The 19,166-nt window shown below is 29.3% G+C and overlaps 2 protein-coding genes and 1 pseudogene across 5 annotated transcripts; all 3 read left to right on the forward strand.

The window, feature by feature from the left end:
* The first annotated feature begins 2,316 nt into the window (after positions 1 to 2,316).
* Positions 2,317 to 5,045, forward strand: LOC106758517 (protein DETOXIFICATION 14-like). The gene is made up of 7 exons (XM_022780102.1): positions 2,317 to 2,549; positions 2,994 to 3,538; positions 3,636 to 3,722; positions 3,803 to 3,859; positions 3,947 to 4,185; positions 4,385 to 4,590; positions 4,691 to 5,045. Exons 1-7 carry the CDS (start codon positions 2,319 to 2,321, stop codon positions 4,766 to 4,768), a joined length of 1,443 nt encoding a protein of 480 aa, XP_022635823.1. The 5' UTR covers positions 2,317 to 2,318; the 3' UTR covers positions 4,769 to 5,045.
* A 2,537-nt stretch (positions 5,046 to 7,582) lies between these two features.
* Positions 7,583 to 10,716, forward strand: LOC106758518 (annotated as a pseudogene).
* A 1,034-nt stretch (positions 10,717 to 11,750) lies between these two features.
* LOC106759041 (protein DETOXIFICATION 9) lies at positions 11,751 to 15,359 on the forward strand. Of its 4 annotated transcripts, none has more exons than XM_022780104.1 (7): positions 12,798 to 12,912; positions 13,217 to 13,761; positions 13,863 to 13,949; positions 14,124 to 14,180; positions 14,270 to 14,508; positions 14,585 to 14,790; positions 15,126 to 15,359. In XM_022780104.1, the coding sequence occupies exons 2-7, from the start codon at positions 13,217 to 13,219 to the stop codon at positions 15,186 to 15,188; spliced, it is 1,197 nt and encodes a 398-aa protein (XP_022635825.1). In that variant the 5' UTR covers positions 12,798 to 12,912; the 3' UTR covers positions 15,189 to 15,359. The 4 variants fall into 4 exon arrangements, with proteins under 4 accessions (XP_022635824.1, XP_022635825.1, XP_022635826.1 ...); XM_022780105.1 differs by having other exon boundaries at positions 12,801 to 12,840; XM_022780103.1 differs by lacking the exons at positions 12,798 to 12,912; positions 13,863 to 13,949 and adding an exon at positions 11,751 to 11,980.
* Positions 15,360 to 19,166: the final 3,807 nt, after the last annotated feature.

The raw sequence follows: 19,166 nt of genomic DNA on the forward strand, positions 1-19,166 counted from the left end.
AAAAGAATAAAAGAAAGATTAATTGGTCCCAACAAAAGAATATATATATATATATATATATATATATATATATATATATATATATATATATATATATGAATGAAAAGTTGATGTCACTTATCATAATAAAATTGACAATTTACAGGAATTTTAAAATCACAAATCACACTAATGAAACCAAAATGCTAAATGTAAAGTTAAAAAGAAAATTTTAACATTTAAGCAATTGGTCCAAAGATAAGAATAATATAGTTTTGATATATACAAAAAATTGACAAAATTGCAGGGTTTTTAAATCATGAAATGTTAAGAATGAAACTAAAATGCTAAATGTAAAGTTAAAAAGAAAATTTTACAATTTAAGCAATTGGTCCAAACAAAATAATAATATAGATTCCATATATAAAAATTTGACAAAATTGCACAGTTTTTAAAATCCTGCATTGACAAGAATGAAACCAAAATGCTAAATGTAAAGTTATAATGAAAAATTTACCATTTAAGCAACTGGTCCAAACAAAATAATAATACAGATTCCATCTATAAAAATTTGACAAAATTGCACGGTTTTTTAAATTCTGAAATGACAGAATGAAACCAGAATGTTAGATGTAAGGTTAAAAAGAAAAACTTACCATTTAAGCAATTGCTCCAAATAAAATATTAATATAGATTCCATATATATATATATATATATATAATTGACAAAATTGCACGGTTAATAATGAAACCAAAATGCTAATTGTAAAGTTAAAAAGAAAAATTTACCATTTAAACAATTGGTCCAAACAAAATAATAATATAGATTCCATATATATAAAAAATTGACAAAAGGGTAAGGTTTTTAAAATGCTGTACACGCAAGTTATAATTGTTAAATATATCTGCATTTATGGACACGGATTCTGTTTACTTATTTTATATGCTATTTATTTTTTCAGAATATCTTATTATACTTATACATCAATTATAGCACTCAAATGTTCTAAAATATATATATATATATATATATATATATATATATATATAAAAGTCAAATAATGTTTACATAATTAAATATAGGGTTAAATATGTTTTTAGTTACTATACTTTAACATGATTTTGGTTTTAGTCTATTTTTAAACTAAGATACAATTTAGTCCTTTAATCTTAGAAAATTCTGGTTTTAGTTCTTTTTACCAAATTTTTTTAACTTTATTTGTTGTTTCAAGCACGTTTCTCAGTTAACATTGAAGCAAAAATGTGTCAATGTAAACAATTCAAATGCTATAATGAAATGTGCTTGAAATAACAAATAAAGTTAAAAAAAAATTGGTAAAAAAAAATAAAACCAGAATTTCCTAAAGTTAAAAAAAATTGGTAAAAAAAAATAAAACCAAAATTTTCTAAAGTTGAAGAACTAGAATGTATCTTAATTTAAAAATGGACTAAAACAAAAAAAGTGCCCAAATATTTATTTAATGATGTTTAGAAATTAAAAGGTTTTAAAGCACTCAGTAGTTGCTAAAAACATCCATTATGGGCAGGGATTCTTATATTTATTTTATATGTATGGTTTGTTTTGTTTATTAGTTTTTGAGATATGATTGGTTGGGTGAGTGAAAGTAGAATCTCAGATTTTTTTTCTTTCTTTTTTATTAAGTTTTATAAAAAAATTTAAAAAAAGTTGAGTATATTTTAAAAACTTTTTCACTCAGTATCTATTAGTATATTTTAAAGACATAGCAGATAAATCCGCAGAATGGCCTTAGTTATAGTAATATAAAACCAAAACTTGAAAAAAGGTTAATGTAGGAAGAATTTCTAAAAGCGTTTACATTAAAAAAAATTAAAAAAATTCAAACTTAAGGCGTAGGAGTTGATAAATATTTGTAACTGCTTAAACTGAATATGTAAAGGAAGGAAAAACAGAGTGCATATATTATAATATGAATTTTGAATGAATAATGAAAAGGGAAGAAGTGAGGAAATTTCTCATTCTTCATTTGAATAAGTGGAAGTGAAAATAAATATATAAAAAATAAATCATCAGAAAAAATTCTAACACCGATTAAGCCAAAATAAAATTCTACTTTATTATTCCATAAATGTTTATTATTTTCTAATATTCGATATTAAAAATATTATAAATGAATTTTAAATTTAACTCAATTTTACGTTACTAACTTACATGATAAAATTTATATCCACTCGTATATATCAAATTCGTCTTGTTTCCGGTAAACGTTACAACTTTCAAGTAAAGAAATACTTTTGTTGAAAAATAAAAGGGAAAACCATGAAAGTGTGAATATATATGTAAGAGAGTGGAAAAGTTGATGATGAATAGTAAGGAAGTGATGGAAGAAGAAGGAAAATCGTGGAAGAGAGAAATGAGGAAGGAGATAAAGAAGGTGAGAAGAATAGCTGCTCCAATGGTGGTTGCAAGTGTGTTGCAGTATCTTCTACCAGTAGTGTCTCTCATTATGGTTGGCCATCTCAACCAGCTTTCTCTTTCAAGTGTTGCAATTGCAACCTCTCTCACTAATGTTTCTGGTTTTAGTGTACAGGTAATACTTTTTTCTATTTCATCTTCTACTTTTACCCTTTTCTTGCATCAAGGCTTTTAACATTCATCAATCAATTTCTCAGCATCATGTCATCATGTCGCATAGTTTTTTTTTTGTTTAAATTATGAGTAAAATTATCCTATTTTTTTAAAGTGAGTAAGACTATCTTTTTTAATATTTTATCAAAATTTAATACATTCAATATTTTGAAATAAACAAATACTTAATATTTTATCAAAATTTAATGCATTCAGTATTTTGAAATAAACAAATACTATATTCATGTCATATTTAGTTTCCTGTGCCCTCTTTTTATTAAGTTTTTAGAAAAGAAACTATAGAAGATTTATCAGGAACAAACTCAAAGAATGATAAAGACATTTTTAACTTGTGTGAACATAATCATGCCTAACAGTCGTTTGACAATTTGTGTGAATATTACAGTCAGGGATGGCTGGTGGATTGGAAACTTTATGTGGGCAAGCATTTGGAGCAGAACAATATGAAAAATTTGGACTATACACTTACACTGCCATTATATCTCTTTCTTTGGTTTCTGTTCCAATCACTATTCTGTGGATTTTCATGGATAAAATATTGATCCTCTTACAGCAAGATCCAATGATAGCCCTCCAGGCTCGTAAATATGCCCTTTGGCTTATACCTGCTTTGTTTGGTTCTGCAATTCTCAAACCCCTCACACGATTTTTCCAGACCCAGAGTTTGATTTTTCCCATGATTCTAAGCTCTGCTCTAGTTCTATGCTTCCACATAGTAACATGTTGGATCCTAGTGTTTAAATTGGAGTTGGGACATGTTGGCGCCGCAATAGCCTTCAGCTTCTGCGTTTGGTTCAATGTGATGTTGTTGTTGTCTTTTGTGAGGTTTTCCTCAGCTTGTGACAAAACACGTGTCCCTTTCTCCATCAAAGCATTGCTTGGCCTTGGAGAGTACTTTCGCTTTGCTGTCCCTTCAGCAGTCATGGTTTGGTAAATGGTTTTTTGTTTTCTCTTCTCAAATTTCATGTTTCAATTATTTTACAGTTTCTCAAAATTGATTTCTTAATTAATGATGTCTTGATTACAGTCTTAAATGGTGGGCCTGTGAGATACTTGTTCTGCTGGCTGGAGTTTTTCCTAACCCAAAGTTGGAGACATCAGTTCTATCTATATGGTATAGTTTTCATTTTTATATATTTTAGAAAAGAATACGATAACTGCTCTAACTTAAATTTCTTTCTGTAATGTTGTCAGCTTGACAATCTCCACGTTACATTTCACCATACCCTATGGCTTTGGAGCTGCTGTTAGGTCTGTTTGTCACTTCATCAAACTGTAATGTTATGCAGTGCAAGCATAGTAACTAAAAAGTGGCACATTGATTGTTATATGTGACAGCACTAGAGTTTCGAATGAACTAGGAGCAGGGAATCCAGGAGCAGTTCGAATGGCTGTTTCTACCACGATGTTGATTGCAGTGACAGAAGGTCTCATTGTATGTGCAGTGCTATACAGTTGCAGACATGTGTTGGGTTATGCCTATAGCGATGACCATGTAGTTGTTCATTACGTGGCTGTTATGACCCCTCTGCTTTGTCTTTCAATTTTTACTGACAGTTTGCAATCAGTTCTTTCAGGTTGGTTATGCCCTTTGAGTACTGATATATTTCATATCATAATCACTAACTTAATTACCCGTGAAAACGTAAATGTTACTAATAAAAATTATCATTTAATTAGATATGAACAAGAATTGAGAAAACAACACTACTTTTCACTGTTATTCTGCTAACCTGCTAGAATAATGATCCTATTTTTTTCTTAAATAAAAATCAGGGGTTGCTAGAGGAAGTGGGTGGCAACATCTTGGAGTTTATGTGAATCTTGGAGCTTTTTATCTGGTTGGAATTCCTGTGGGTGCCCTACTTGGTTTTGTTGCACATTACAGAGCAAAGGGTCTTTGGATTGGAATAGTCACTGGTTCCATTCTCCAATCCTTTCTCCTTTCCCTTATCACTGCTCTCACAAACTGGAAAAAACAGGTTCATAATTCTCAAATTTCATACTATATATATATCCAACTATGCTTTTTGTTTTGTATTGCAGAAACACATGTTTGGTGATTATTGCATTATTTTGCAGGCAATGATGGCAAGAGAGAGAATATTTGATGCCACACCACCCAACCAAAATGGATCAAATCGCATCACCAGTGCTTAAGCATGGTTTTCCTAAAGAGATATTCCAACATCAGAGAGACAGAATAATTGAGCGAAAATTCGTATGTAATGTAACAAGAAAAAAAAATATAAAGTTGAAATATGGAAAGTGTTAAACAAGGTTTTGGGGTAACAAAGTATATATAACTCTGTGTATCATTGTTTTTCTTTTTGAAAACAAAAAGCAGAATCAGAAGAAGGTTAAAATTAGAAAAGATCAAATTTAGATGTAATTCTTTTACTGTTGCATTTTAATTAGAATTGGAGATTTAGTTCGATATTCTGTGTATTGGAAATTTATAGTAAAGATCAACATATATTTTTAAAATAGAATTTTAGTGTAAAATAACATAAAAATACATAAAACGGTATCTAATGTTTTTACAAATTAAATTATTCATATCAAATAAGTATTTGCATGGTTGAGTTATGAAACAATTTTAAGGGTGCAATCAATTTAAACAATTGGTTCAAACAAAAGAATAAAAGAAAGATTAATTGGTCCCAACAAAAGAATATATNAAAAGAATAAAAGAAAGATTAATTGGTCCCAACAAAAGAATATATATATATATATATATATATATATATATATATATATATATATATATATATATATGAATGAAAAGTTGATGTCACTTATCATAATAAAATTGACAATTTACAGGAATTTTAAAATCACAAATCACACTAATGAAACCAAAATGCTAAATGTAAAGTTAAAAAGAAAATTTTAACATTTAAGCAATTGGTCCAAAGATAAGAATAATATAGTTTTGATATATACAAAAAATTGACAAAATTGCAGGGTTTTTAAATCATGAAATGTTAAGAATGAAACTAAAATGCTAAATGTAAAGTTAAAAAGAAAATTTTACAATTTAAGCAATTGGTCCAAACAAAATAATAATATAGATTCCATATATAAAAATTTGACAAAATTGCACAGTTTTTAAAATCCTGCATTGACAAGAATGAAACCAAAATGCTAAATGTAAAGTTATAATGAAAAATTTACCATTTAAGCAACTGGTCCAAACAAAATAATAATACAGATTCCATCTATAAAAATTTGACAAAATTGCACGGTTTTTTAAATTCTGAAATGACAGAATGAAACCAGAATGTTAGATGTAAGGTTAAAAAGAAAAACTTACCATTTAAGCAATTGCTCCAAATAAAATATTAATATAGATTCCATATATATATATATATATATATAATTGACAAAATTGCACGGTTAATAATGAAACCAAAATGCTAATTGTAAAGTTAAAAAGAAAAATTTACCATTTAAACAATTGGTCCAAACAAAATAATAATATAGATTCCATATATATAAAAAATTGACAAAAGGGTAAGGTTTTTAAAATGCTGTACACGCAAGTTATAATTGTTAAATATATCTGCATTTATGGACACGGATTCTGTTTACTTATTTTATATGCTATTTATTTTTTCAGAATATCTTATTATACTTATACATCAATTATAGCACTCAAATGTTCTAAAATATATATATATATATATATATATATATATATATATATAAAAGTCAAATAATGTTTACATAATTAAATATAGGGTTAAATATGTTTTTAGTTACTATACTTTAACATGATTTTGGTTTTAGTCTATTTTTAAACTAAGATACAATTTAGTCCTTTAATCTTAGAAAATTCTGGTTTTAGTTCTTTTTACCAAATTTTTTTAACTTTATTTGTTGTTTCAAGCACGTTTCTCAGTTAACATTGAAGCAAAAATGTGTCAATGTAAACAATTCAAATGCTATAATGAAATGTGCTTGAAATAACAAATAAAGTTAAAAAAAAATTGGTAAAAAAAAATAAAACCAGAATTTCCTAAAGTTAAAAAAAATTGGTAAAAAAAAATAAAACCAAAATTTTCTAAAGTTGAAGAACTAGAATGTATCTTAATTTAAAAATGGACTAAAACAAAAAAAGTGCCCAAATATTTATTTAATGATGTTTAGAAATTAAAAGGTTTTAAAGCACTCAGTAGTTGCTAAAAACATCCATTATGGGCAGGGATTCTTATATTTATTTTATATGTATGGTTTGTTTTGTTTATTAGTTTTTGAGATATGATTGGTTGGGTGAGTGAAAGTAGAATCTCAGATTTTTTTTCTTTCTTTTTTATTAAGTTTTATAAAAAAATTTAAAAAAAGTTGAGTATATTTTAAAAACTTTTTCACTCAGTATCTATTAGTATATTTTAAAGACATAGCAGATAAATCCGCAGAATGGCCTTAGTTATAGTAATATAAAACCAAAACTTGAAAAAAGGTTAATGTAGGAAGAATTTCTAAAAGCGTTTACATTAAAAAAAATTAAAAAAATTCAAACTTAAGGCGTAGGAGTTGATAAATATTTGTAACTGCTTAAACTGAATATGTAAAGGAAGGAAAAACAGAGTGCATATATTATAATATGAATTTTGAATGAATAATGAAAAGGGAAGAAGTGAGGAAATTTCTCATTCTTCATTTGAATAAGTGGAAGTGAAAATAAATATATAAAAAATAAATCATCAGAAAAAATTCTAACACCGATTAAGCCAAAATAAAATTCTACTTTATTATTCCATAAATGTTTATTATTTTCTAATATTCGATATTAAAAATATTATAAATGAATTTTAAATTTAACTCAATTTTACGTTACTAACTTACATGATAAAATTTATATCCACTCGTATATATCAAATTCGTCTTGTTTCCGGTAAACGTTACAACTTTCAAGTAAAGAAATACTTTTGTTGAAAAATAAAAGGGAAAACCATGAAAGTGTGAATATATATGTAAGAGAGTGGAAAAGTTGATGATGAATAGTAAGGAAGTGATGGAAGAAGAAGGAAAATCGTGGAAGAGAGAAATGAGGAAGGAGATAAAGAAGGTGAGAAGAATAGCTGCTCCAATGGTGGTTGCAAGTGTGTTGCAGTATCTTCTACCAGTAGTGTCTCTCATTATGGTTGGCCATCTCAACCAGCTTTCTCTTTCAAGTGTTGCAATTGCAACCTCTCTCACTAATGTTTCTGGTTTTAGTGTACAGGTAATACTTTTTTCTATTTCATCTTCTACTTTTACCCTTTTCTTGCATCAAGGCTTTTAACATTCATCAATCAATTTCTCAGCATCATGTCATCATGTCGCATAGTTTTTTTTTTGTTTAAATTATGAGTAAAATTATCCTATTTTTTTAAAGTGAGTAAGACTATCTTTTTTAATATTTTATCAAAATTTAATACATTCAATATTTTGAAATAAACAAATACTTAATATTTTATCAAAATTTAATGCATTCAGTATTTTGAAATAAACAAATACTATATTCATGTCATATTTAGTTTCCTGTGCCCTCTTTTTATTAAGTTTTTAGAAAAGAAACTATAGAAGATTTATCAGGAACAAACTCAAAGAATGATAAAGACATTTTTAACTTGTGTGAACATAATCATGCCTAACAGTCGTTTGACAATTTGTGTGAATATTACAGTCAGGGATGGCTGGTGGATTGGAAACTTTATGTGGGCAAGCATTTGGAGCAGAACAATATGAAAAATTTGGACTATACACTTATACTGCCATTATATCTCTTTCTTTGGTTTCTGTTCCAATCACTATTCTGTGGATTTTCATGGACAAAATATTGATCCTCTTACACCAAGACCCAATGATAGCCCACCAGGCTCGTAAATATGCCCTTTGGCTCATACCTGCTTTGTTTGGTTCTGCAATTCTCAAACCCCTCACACGATTTTTCCAGACCCAGAGTTTGATTTTTCCCATGATTCTAAGCTCTGCTCTAATTCTGTGCATCCATGTAGTAACATGTTGGATACTAGTGTTTAAATTGGAGTTGGGACATGTTGGCGCTGCAATAGCCTTCAGCTTGTGCGTTTGGTTGAATGTGACGGTGTTGTTGTCCTTTGTGAGGTTTTCATCAGCTTGTGCCAAAACACGCATTCCTTTCTCCAGACAAGCTTTGCTTAGTGTTGGAGAGTATTTTCGCTTTGCTGTCCCTTCAGCAGTCATGGTTTGGTAAATGGTTTTTTTGTTTTTTCTTCTCAAATTTCATGCTTCAATTATTAGAATTAGCCATACATTTTCTCAAAATTGATTTCTTTTCCAGCACATTCATTATCGTGATGTCTTGATTACAGTCTTAAATGGTGGGCCTGCGAGATACTTGTTCTGCTCGCTGGAGTTTTTCCTAACCCAAAGTTGGAGACATCAGTCCTATCTATATGGTATAGTTTTCATTTTCATATATTTTAGAAAAGAATACGATAACTGCTCTAACTTAAATAATTTCTTTTTGTAATGTTGTCAGCTTGACAATCTCCACATTACATTTCACCATACCCTATGGCTTTGGAGCTGCTGTTAGGTCTGTTTGTCACTTCATCAAACTATAATGTTATGCAGTGCAAACATAGTAACTAAAAAGTGGCACATTGATTGTGTTGTATGTGACAGCACTAGAGTTTCGAATGAACTATGAGCAGGGAATTCAGAAGCAGTTCGAATGGCTGTTTCTGCAACGATGTTGATTTCAGTGACAGAGGGTCTCATTGTATGTGCAGTGCTATACAGTTGCAGACATGTGTTGGGTTATGCCTATAGCGGTGACCATGCGGTTGTTCATTATGTAGCTGTTATGACTCCTCTGCTTTGTCTTTCTATTTTTACCGACAGTTTGCAATCAGTACTTTCAGGTTGGTTATGCCCCTTTGAGTACTGATATATTTCATATCATAATCACTAACTTAATTACTTGAGAAAATGTAAATGTTACTAATATAACAAAAAAATTATCATTTAGTTAGATATGAACAAGAATTGAGAAAAAACACTACTTTTCACTTCCTTATGCTTGTTTTTGCTTGCTTTTAAAGATTAATTTTCAAGCTTGTTTGATATAATAAAAAGAACAGTGATCAGATTCATATCAGTAATCTTATATAACCCAACAATTTCTCCTTTGATTTTGGTGTGTTCTGATAAACTTAAAGCAGTAAAAAAGTGTTAGAAAAAGTCTTACTAACATTTTTGATGGTGTGTAATCAACATTCTTGTTCTGCTAACCTGCTCCAATGATCCTGTTTTTTTTTTCTTAAATAAAAACCAGGGGTTGCTAGAGGAGGTGGGTGGCAACATCTTGGAGCCTATGTGAATCTTGGAGCTTTTTATCTGGTTGGAATTCCTGTGGGTATCCTACTTGGCTTTGTTGCACATTACAGAGCAAAGGGCCTTTGGATTGGAATAGTCACTGGCTCCATTCTCCAATCCTTTCTCCTTGCCCTTATCACTGCTCTTACAAACTGGAAAAAACAGGTTCACAATTCTCAAATTTCATACTACCCCTTGTGTGTGTATATATATATATCCAAGTATGCTTTTTGTTTTGCATTGTAGAAACACTGTTTGGTGTTAATGGATTATTGCATTATTTTGCAGGCAATGATGGCAAGGGAGAGAATCTTTGATGCCACACCAGCCAACCAAAATGAATCAAATGACATCACCAGTGCTTAAGTATGTTTTCCCAAAGAGACGTTCTAACATCTGAGAGACAGAAACAATTGAGCGTAAATTGGTGTATGTAATGTGACAAGTAAAAAATGAAAATATGAGATATGGAAGGTATTTAACAAGCTTTTGGGGGTAATCATGTATCTTTAATTCTGTGTATCATTCTTTTTCTTTTTCTTTTTTTTAAAAAAAGTAGAGTCAGAAGAAGGTTATCTTTCTATTTTCTTCTGCTGTTGGATGACTTCGACAACTATTTTATCACCTACACCAATATTCTCATCATAGACAACCACCCAGAAAGCAATCACAATGCACACATCTCTTTGCAAAACTCAATACAAAAGTAAAGTTGTGAATGTAAGAATCGTTCCAAAACCCAACAACTCCAAAGCTGTGAATAAAAAAAAAAAAAAAAAAAAAAAACCTTTACTATAACTCTTACATGCTCTCTAGCTGTTAATGAATTTATCTCAAACTCTATATATTCTTTGAGAAAAGAAATATATTTTATTATAAAAGTAAAGATGTTTCTGATTAAATAAGTGATGTGAGTATATCATAGGCAACAGACATTGACCATTGGACTTCATGAGAAGGAGCTTAGTAGATAACTTTGCTAACTTTTCTTATAGTTGGAGCTGAAGAGCCTAAGATATGTAGGCTGGTTGGTTTTTTCCAACCTTCTGACACGACAAGTCAGAAAAATAAAAAAATAAAAAACACAAACAAAGACTAATCGAAATCCAGCCAAAATACTGCAACATTAGGATGACGTGGTTCTCTTGTTGAGAAGTATATGCAGTTAATCACATGTTTCCTTTTACGATGTGCTTTGGTTGGTTTTTATTAATAATTTCTTCTGTTATATGATGTGCACGTCAAAAGTTCAGTAACAGTCTTGATGCATATATAGTTGCTCATGATATATAGTACGAAGAAAAATAAAGAGTAAGCTCCATAGATTTTACAAGCGTAGCTTGTTCTATGGTTTGGTGTGTGAATGTCATTTGTGACCATCCTGTCAATAAAATATAGATATTATTACGCTCCATTTTCCTTGTTGTTATTTTGTTATTAAACTTTTCTATTATTTTATTAGAATTTTTCTAGCTCACGTATATATATTTATATTGACTCATCATTTTCAGCAGACGTATATTTATATTATTTATTCAAGTATTTTTATAACACGTTTTCTCTTTATTATGTATATACATACTTGACACTCAGTGATTTAAGTAGTGACAAAATTAGCAGAGAATGTACATGCAACTATAATATTTTCTTGGGTAGCTGTAATCAATTTGTATTTGGATTTGTCTTTCTATAGGATGAACTTTTCATATTAGTTACTATATTTGTGTCATATTTGATGAGATTTTCTTTCATCTGTTTGATGAATGTTTTGGTTTGTATAGAATGATGGATAAGGAGGAATCAACAAGACTGATAAGAAAGAGTGAAGTTGCAGAGGATGAATTTTGGGTGGAGCTGAAAAGGGTATGGTCCATGGCAGCTCCAATGGTGGCTGCCACTGCGTCTCAGAATCTTCTGGAAGTTGTGTCACTGATGATGGTGGGACATCTTGGGATACTTGTCTCCTTTTCTGGGGTCGCCATTGCCATTTCTTTTGCTGAAGTTACCGGCTTATGTGTTATTGTAAATTCTTCTTTCATCCTTCATTTCTTTTCCCATCAACCTCCATCTATATATTTTCCATATTTTTCAAATTTATATGTAAAAACTATCTTTTGTAGAAAATGGTGTTTGTAATTTATGTTTAAATCTCAAATATATAATCAAATCATTTTATAATAAACTGACTTTATAATATATATTTGAAATTGAAATCTTAATGTAACGTTGGAATCTATTATATAACATGCATGATGAATGTCAGTCATATATATATATATATATATATATATATATATATATATATATATATATATATATATATATATATATATATATATCAGTTATAAGTTAACTATGAATCATGTTTCACTTGAGAAGTGATTAGTACAAAAGGACAATTCATCAAAGACGATCAAGCTAAAATTTTGATGCATCTTAGCAAGGGAAAAAGTTTATCAAAATTGTATAGTTTTCTATTGATATTTCTATAATGTAGGTATACTTTTTTTCTATTATTAATTTTTATTTTTCTTTTTATATTATTAATTTTATAATTAACCAACTTAACTAAAAAAACAATGTCCAAAAAATATAGAAATGTCCTTAACAAATAAATATATATAATACATAAATCGCAAAATTAAAATAAAATAAAAAACTTTAAAAACTATTAAAAATTTTAAAAACACAAACTCGGAGTTAAAGGAAAAATCAAACTCAACAAAATTAAAAAAAAAAAAAAATTGTGTATAGGAGATAATGTGAATCATTTTGGTAATATTTCAGCATTTACAATAATATGAATGAAAAATTGGATCATTTTGGTAAAATTTCAGCCAGCTGGTGCAGGTGATAATGTGATTACTGAGATGATCTAGGAGGTTGCCTACCTTGTGTTTGAAGAAAGAATCCTTTCTTCTTCGTCTTCTTTATTATATTGAAATGAGCAAATAGTACGTGTGTTTATGTTTAAAGGATTTGTATAGGCATTTTAGATACTATTAGAAATGTTCTCTGATCGGATTTAGAGTTTTAATGCAAGTTTTCTCTTCAAATATAATATAACTTTGTTTCAGCTGTTTCATGTTTGATTTAGCTTACAAAACTTCCTCTTAGTCAGGATCTAAAAAAACTAGTTAAATTGAACCTTTTATTCAAATTTCTAGTTCAGCCTTAATCACTTTGAAATTACAGTTCTGCACTAATTTCTACCCTGGATTTTTGATGACTCTTACAAGATTGCTAAATGGGTTGCAGATGGGAATGGCTGGTGCGTTGGAAACTTTATGTGGCCAAACCTATGGCGCAGAAGAATTTGGAGAGATTGGAAAGTACACTTGTTGTGCTATTGTTACTTTGCTTCTGGTTTGTCTTCCCATAACTCTGCTGTGGATTTTCGTGGATAAAATACTACTGCTATTTGGTCAAGACCCTGAAATTTGCCGCGCAGCTCACCAATACTGCATATGTTTCATCCCTGCACTTTATGGTTTTGCTGTTCTTCAATGTCAGATTCGCTACTTCCAGACTCAGAGTATTATCTTTCCCATGCTCTTCAGCTCAATTGCGGTTCTGTGTTTGCATATTCCTATTTGTTGGGGTCTGGTATTCAAATTGGGATTAGGGCATATTGGAGCTGCTTATGCTACTGCAATTTCATATTGGTTAAATGTCATTGGGCTTGGGATTTATATGAAGTATTCACTAGCATGTCAGAACACCAAGGTTGTGTTTTCTTTAAATGCTTTATTAAGCATTCCAGAGTTTTGCCGATTTGCTGTTCCTTCTGGATTGATGTTTTGGTAATGTATTATGAAATTGCACAATTTTCATTTTTTTTTTTCAGTTTACTGTTTTCATGCCATCTACTATTCTATCTTATTTATTGTTTCATTGTTCATAGTTTTGAAATGTGGTCATATGAGCTACTTGCATTAGTTGCTGGGCTTTTACCTAATCCACAACTTCAGACCTCTGTTCTTTCTATCTGGTGAGAGGAATAACTTTTTATTAGTTCTTAAAGAGGAGGACTTGCAAGATTAACTTAAGTTTATGATTTCCAATAAACTTTGGTTAAAGAATTTTAGGAAGTGTGTTGTCAATATTTCTGGTTGTTGAAATAACTCATGAGGGGTTTTTGTAAAATGTTTGAATTTCTTTTCAGCCTTAACACAACCATGCTGCACTACATCATTCCGTATGCAGTCAGTGCCTCTGCAAGGTTAGGTCCAAATTTGTTTCGTCATTTCTATACACAAGAGCAATAACACTGCACAGTTGTAGTACTGATGTTTGAATTTTGGTTTATAGTACTCGCATTTCCAATGAATTAGGAGCAGGGAATCCAAATGCAGCACAATGCATTGTTCGTGTTGTTGTGATTCTTGCAATTGTGGATGGGGTTATTGTGGGCACTTTCGTCTTATGCTTTAGGCATATATTAGGATATGTTTATACCAATGACGAGGAAGTTGTATATTATGTTGAAGACATTGTTCCCATTCTCTGCGGGTCTTTCACTGCAGATAGTCTAGTAGGAGCCCTTTCTGGTATGCTTCTATTTGCTGAGATGGTCTTGTTCTTAAGTGAAGCAAAATTATGATAAAATTGGATATGTTTGTGCAGGGGTTGCAAGAGGAGGAGGGTTTCAGCAAATAGGGGCTTACGTGAACCTTGGAGCCTATTATCTTGTGGGAATTCCTTTGGCATTCTTGTTAGGTTTTGTCCTACACTTCAATTCCAAGGGACTCTGGATGGGAAGTCTTACAGGGTCTATTTTACAAGTCATTATCCTGGCTGGTGTAACTGTTACAACAGATTGGCAGAAAGAGGTTGGCTTTTATTTTTTCATAGGACAATGATATTTTAACAACACTTTTTGACAACGGAACACGTGTCACCATTTTATTCGTCTATTTAAATTTATTTTAAGAAGATATTTGAAACGGACCAATCATAAGCTGCCACGTACGCGTTGTCAAAAAGTTATCAAAACAATGATTGTTAAAGAAACTTTTTCCTTTTTCATATAAACCTATTTCAATGTTACACAACTGATTCATAAAGCAAAATTTATATTCTATTTATAGTGAAATTTTCAACACATTCTTTTTAATGTATATAAAATGTGAAATTAAACCATAATTGTATTCCATGGCTACTGCAGGCAACAAAAGCAAGGCAGAGAATATTTGAGAAGTCAAATGAAGCTCATAATGGATTAGTATGAACATTGTAGAAGAATAAAATGAAGAGAGGAAGAAAAAGAAGTACCTAGTTTTTGTCAGATTTTGGTTTTGCTATCAGTTCTATTTTGGTGAAGATTGATGAGTTACTATCACTAATAAAAAATCATATTTTATGACATACAAAAACGAACTATGACGTACATAGTTTTGTACGTTATAATAGGTCTATATATTTTATGACGTAGCAAAAATTTACGTTATAATAGTTTTGTACGTTATGTTGTGTCATAATATGTTCACATAACATAAATTTTTACTACGTCATAAAATATGTAAACCTATTATAATGTACAAAACTATATACATTATAGTTCGTTTTTATACGTAATTTTTATACTAGTATGTATACATATATAAATAAATAAGTATATATATATATATATATATATATATATATATATATATATATATATATATATATATATATATATATATATATATATATATATATATATATCATAATTATGTCATTATACAGTCCAATTAATAAATAAGTGTCATTATTCAAGGTTTTCTTACATATATATTAAAAATAGTAAATATAGAATTTTTACTATAACAAGAAAATAATCTACACTAACTTTAATATTTATTCGCAGTAAAATTAAAATAAAATTATAAGTGTTGTACTGGAAAGAGTAAATGACAATCAATTTAAAAAAGATATAAGAAGTTTTATTGTGTAAATTGAATAGTATATCTCAATAGGTAAGAGTGACAATATGGTTCTGATTAGTCTTTCAATATGGCTGTCAATAAAATTATAATTAATACTGGATTAAAAAATTAGTCAATTAATAATCAAAATAAATTTTATTGACTTCATTTGCAAATTAAGCATGTTTAAATTTGGTTTCTCGACCATTTATTTAATTTTTTAAATTTATGATCATTTTTGTATTTATTTAAACTCAAATAAATTATTTCATATATATTGAAAGGATATTGTAAATGAAATCATTGAGCTAAAGTACATAATATATTATACTGAATCAATCCGCTTATTTGTAATGACTTTACTCAGATTACAAATCTTTTAACCTAACAGAGAGAAGGGACGAGTAGAGTTATTAGATTATTATGTATTTTCAATGAGTTCAATATTAAAATTTTAGAATGCCCTTAAAAATATTTTATAAAGTATTAATAGAAAATGTTGCTATAGATTTCTTCGTAAGTATTTTAAAAGACAAAAATATACGAAAAACATTTATTAATAAGTTGAACTTACTGTTATATTAAAAAATTAATTACTTTATTTTATTGAAAATTTAATTTCTTTTCTGTTTTTTATCAGTCCAATTAATAATCTGTTATTAGCTTCGAAACATATATTAAAAAATTCAATAAATATAACTTTGTTACTAACAACAGTAAAATATACATCAGTTTAGAGTAAAATTAAAATAAAATTATAACTATTGATTGAAAAAAAAAAAAAAAAAAAAAGAAGTAACATATGCTTTGGTGTCTATCTCCTCAGCTTCTTACTTGCCACTGCCACCTGATATCTGTATTTAATAAGTCTCCATGAAAGCTATAGTAATGCATATACAGGACCAGTAATAGCATCCAGAACAAGCAAGAAGAAGTATGTTAAAAGAATATCATAAAAAAAAACAACCTCAATTCTCGTATCTCGTGTTATATGTGAGAATAGATATTAATAAGGAAATAAAGACAGTTAGAAAGTAATCAAAGGACAGAAAAGATAACAATGAAATAACTCACATCAACTAATGGTAATAAAACTATATATAGGATTTGTTTCTGCATGATATATAAAAGCGTAGGAGGAAAGGTAGAAGGGTGATGACAGAAGAATAGAGAGCACAAAGGAGGGAGATGCAATTTCCTTTCATGCATTTCATCATCTGTGCTCTCTATCTTCTGTCAACAGCATCACCAACACCTCTTCTGTTAATGAAAAATGAATAATATCAGAGAAAGAGAAAACCAAATGAACATGAAAACTCCAAATAGGTTTGTTCTTGAACTATTCTGAGAGAAAGAACGGAGATATATGGTTCTTTCCTTCTGCCTTATCTAACAGGAGAAAGAGACCTTGAAGCTATTTGACACGGAAATATGTGTCTGAGATGGCTCTATTTATAAGGGAAAACTAATACATAAAATGGCTTCTCTTACAACCGTTCTTTCCTACATGAAATAAATGTTTCTTGCGTTCACACAGCTCACTTAATTCCGAGTATATTATGACCTTTGGGGTCATGTCAAATGGATCTGTAAATCTGATACGTAAAGAAAAGGACAAATGCTAGAGGATAAACGGTGTTAAATGTATATATATCCTTATGGAATGTACTCACCATGCAAAACCAAAGTCTTTATGATCTTACGTTCGAAGGGAATATGATTAAAGTATTTCTTATAAGATTTTATCAATTTCCCTTTGACTTATCTGTTTCTGATTAGTCATCATCATCCATGTTTAATTTTGATATTCGCATTCCGGCTCTGCAACACATAAATTCTAATAGCAGTGGTTAAATTGAAGAAGTTTAGTTGAAAGTGAGAGGTGAATTAGGAGTTATGATTGTATTCTGTTGAACAGTAGGTAGCATGGACTAATGAGGCTTTGCAAGTTTATTGGAAGACAGGATATGAATGAGATAGCACGAGGGAATCTATTGATTGATTTTCTTCAGTCTCGGTTCTTTTCCATTATTGGTATAAGCATCAAGGAATATATTACACCCCACTTGTACTTTAGTTTAAGTCATTGCGAAAATTCTCAGATTCATGCAAGTTGGCAAGATGCATGAAGAGAAGAATACAAAGATGTATGGGGCGGAGACAAGTGCCATGTGAAATGTCACTGCTCAATGAGTAACGTGTCACCACCCCATTGCCTTACTTTTCTTTTCCATATCTATCAATCTTCATCGTTAACTCCTTCAACTTCTGCTATCTCTTTTACCCTATCAATATTTGTATTTTTTTCATCTTATGATCCAACTATATATATATATATAATGATATTAAGATCTATCATTATTTCTGACACTTTTCTATACTGTCATACCATGCTATGGACAGGGTCACATCAGAAAAAGCAAAAATCTATTATATTAAATAAGTTAAAGTGATTATTTAGAAGAGATGATATTTACAATATTTTGATTATAATGCCAAAGTATATATATTTATTAATGGTTAGATCTATCATTATTCCTTACCTCTGCTGTCATACCATGGGCAGGGGCACATCACAAGATAAAGCAAAAATGTATTGTATTAAAATGTTAAAGTGATTATTAGAAAAGAATTATATATATATATATATATATATAAAATGTTTTCTAAAAAATATATTGAATATTTGAGCATTGATAAACCTTCACTTAAAACCAATTTAGAAAGTTTATTATATACATTATAATATTGGGATGATAACATTTTGTATATATTCGGTATAATACCATGGATGTAAAAGATATTTTTTACACTAGTATTTTACAATTTTATAAATACCAAATTATTTTAGGGTTAAATATGTTTTTAGTCCCTATACTTTGGAGCGATTTTGGTTTTAGTCCCTCTTTCAAACTAAAGTACAATTTAGTCCTCCAACTTTAGAAAACTCTGGTTTTAGTCCTTTTTACCAAATTTTTTTAATTTTATTTGTTGTTTCAAACGCGTTTCTCAATTAACATTAAAGCAAAAATGTGTCAAACAGTGTAAACAATCCAAATGCTATAATGAAACGTGCTTGAAACAACAAATAAAGTTAAAAAAATTTGATAAAAAGGACTAAAACCAGAGTTTTCTAAAGTTGAAGGACTAAATTGTACCTTAGTTTGAAAGAGGGACTAAAACCAAAATCGTCACAAAGTATAGGGACTAAAAACATATTTAACCCATTATTTTATTTGAGCAATGCATTTATGTTTTTGCTCCCATTTCAATTTTCCAATCTTTTTTCCTGTTCATGATGT

The sequence above is a fragment of the Vigna radiata genome, chromosome 4 (genome assembly GCF_000741045.1).
Source record: "Vigna radiata var. radiata cultivar VC1973A chromosome 4, Vradiata_ver6, whole genome shotgun sequence".
Taxonomy (NCBI): domain Eukaryota; kingdom Viridiplantae; phylum Streptophyta; class Magnoliopsida; order Fabales; family Fabaceae; genus Vigna; species Vigna radiata.

Bases quoted from the DNA above. Each gene is read 5' to 3' on its own strand.
- LOC106758517 (XM_022780102.1), top strand. From the start codon at position 2,319: ATGATGAATAGTAAGGAAGTGATGGAAGAAGAAGGAAAATCGTGGAAG. The intron at 2,550-2,993 runs GTAATACTTTTT...TGAATATTACAG, and splicing joins TTTCTGGTTTTAGTGTACAG to TCAGGGATGGCTGGTGGATT. The intron at 4,591-4,690 runs GTTCATAATTCT...ATTATTTTGCAG, and splicing joins TCACAAACTGGAAAAAACAG to GCAATGATGGCAAGAGAGAG.
- LOC106759041 (XM_022780103.1), top strand. From the start codon at position 11,831: ATGGCAGCTCCAATGGTGGCTGCCACTGCGTCTCAGAATCTTCTGGAA. The intron at 11,981-13,216 runs GTAAATTCTTCT...AATGGGTTGCAG, and splicing joins TTACCGGCTTATGTGTTATT to ATGGGAATGGCTGGTGCGTT. The intron at 14,181-14,269 runs GTTAGGTCCAAA...TTTGGTTTATAG, and splicing joins GCAGTCAGTGCCTCTGCAAG to TACTCGCATTTCCAATGAAT.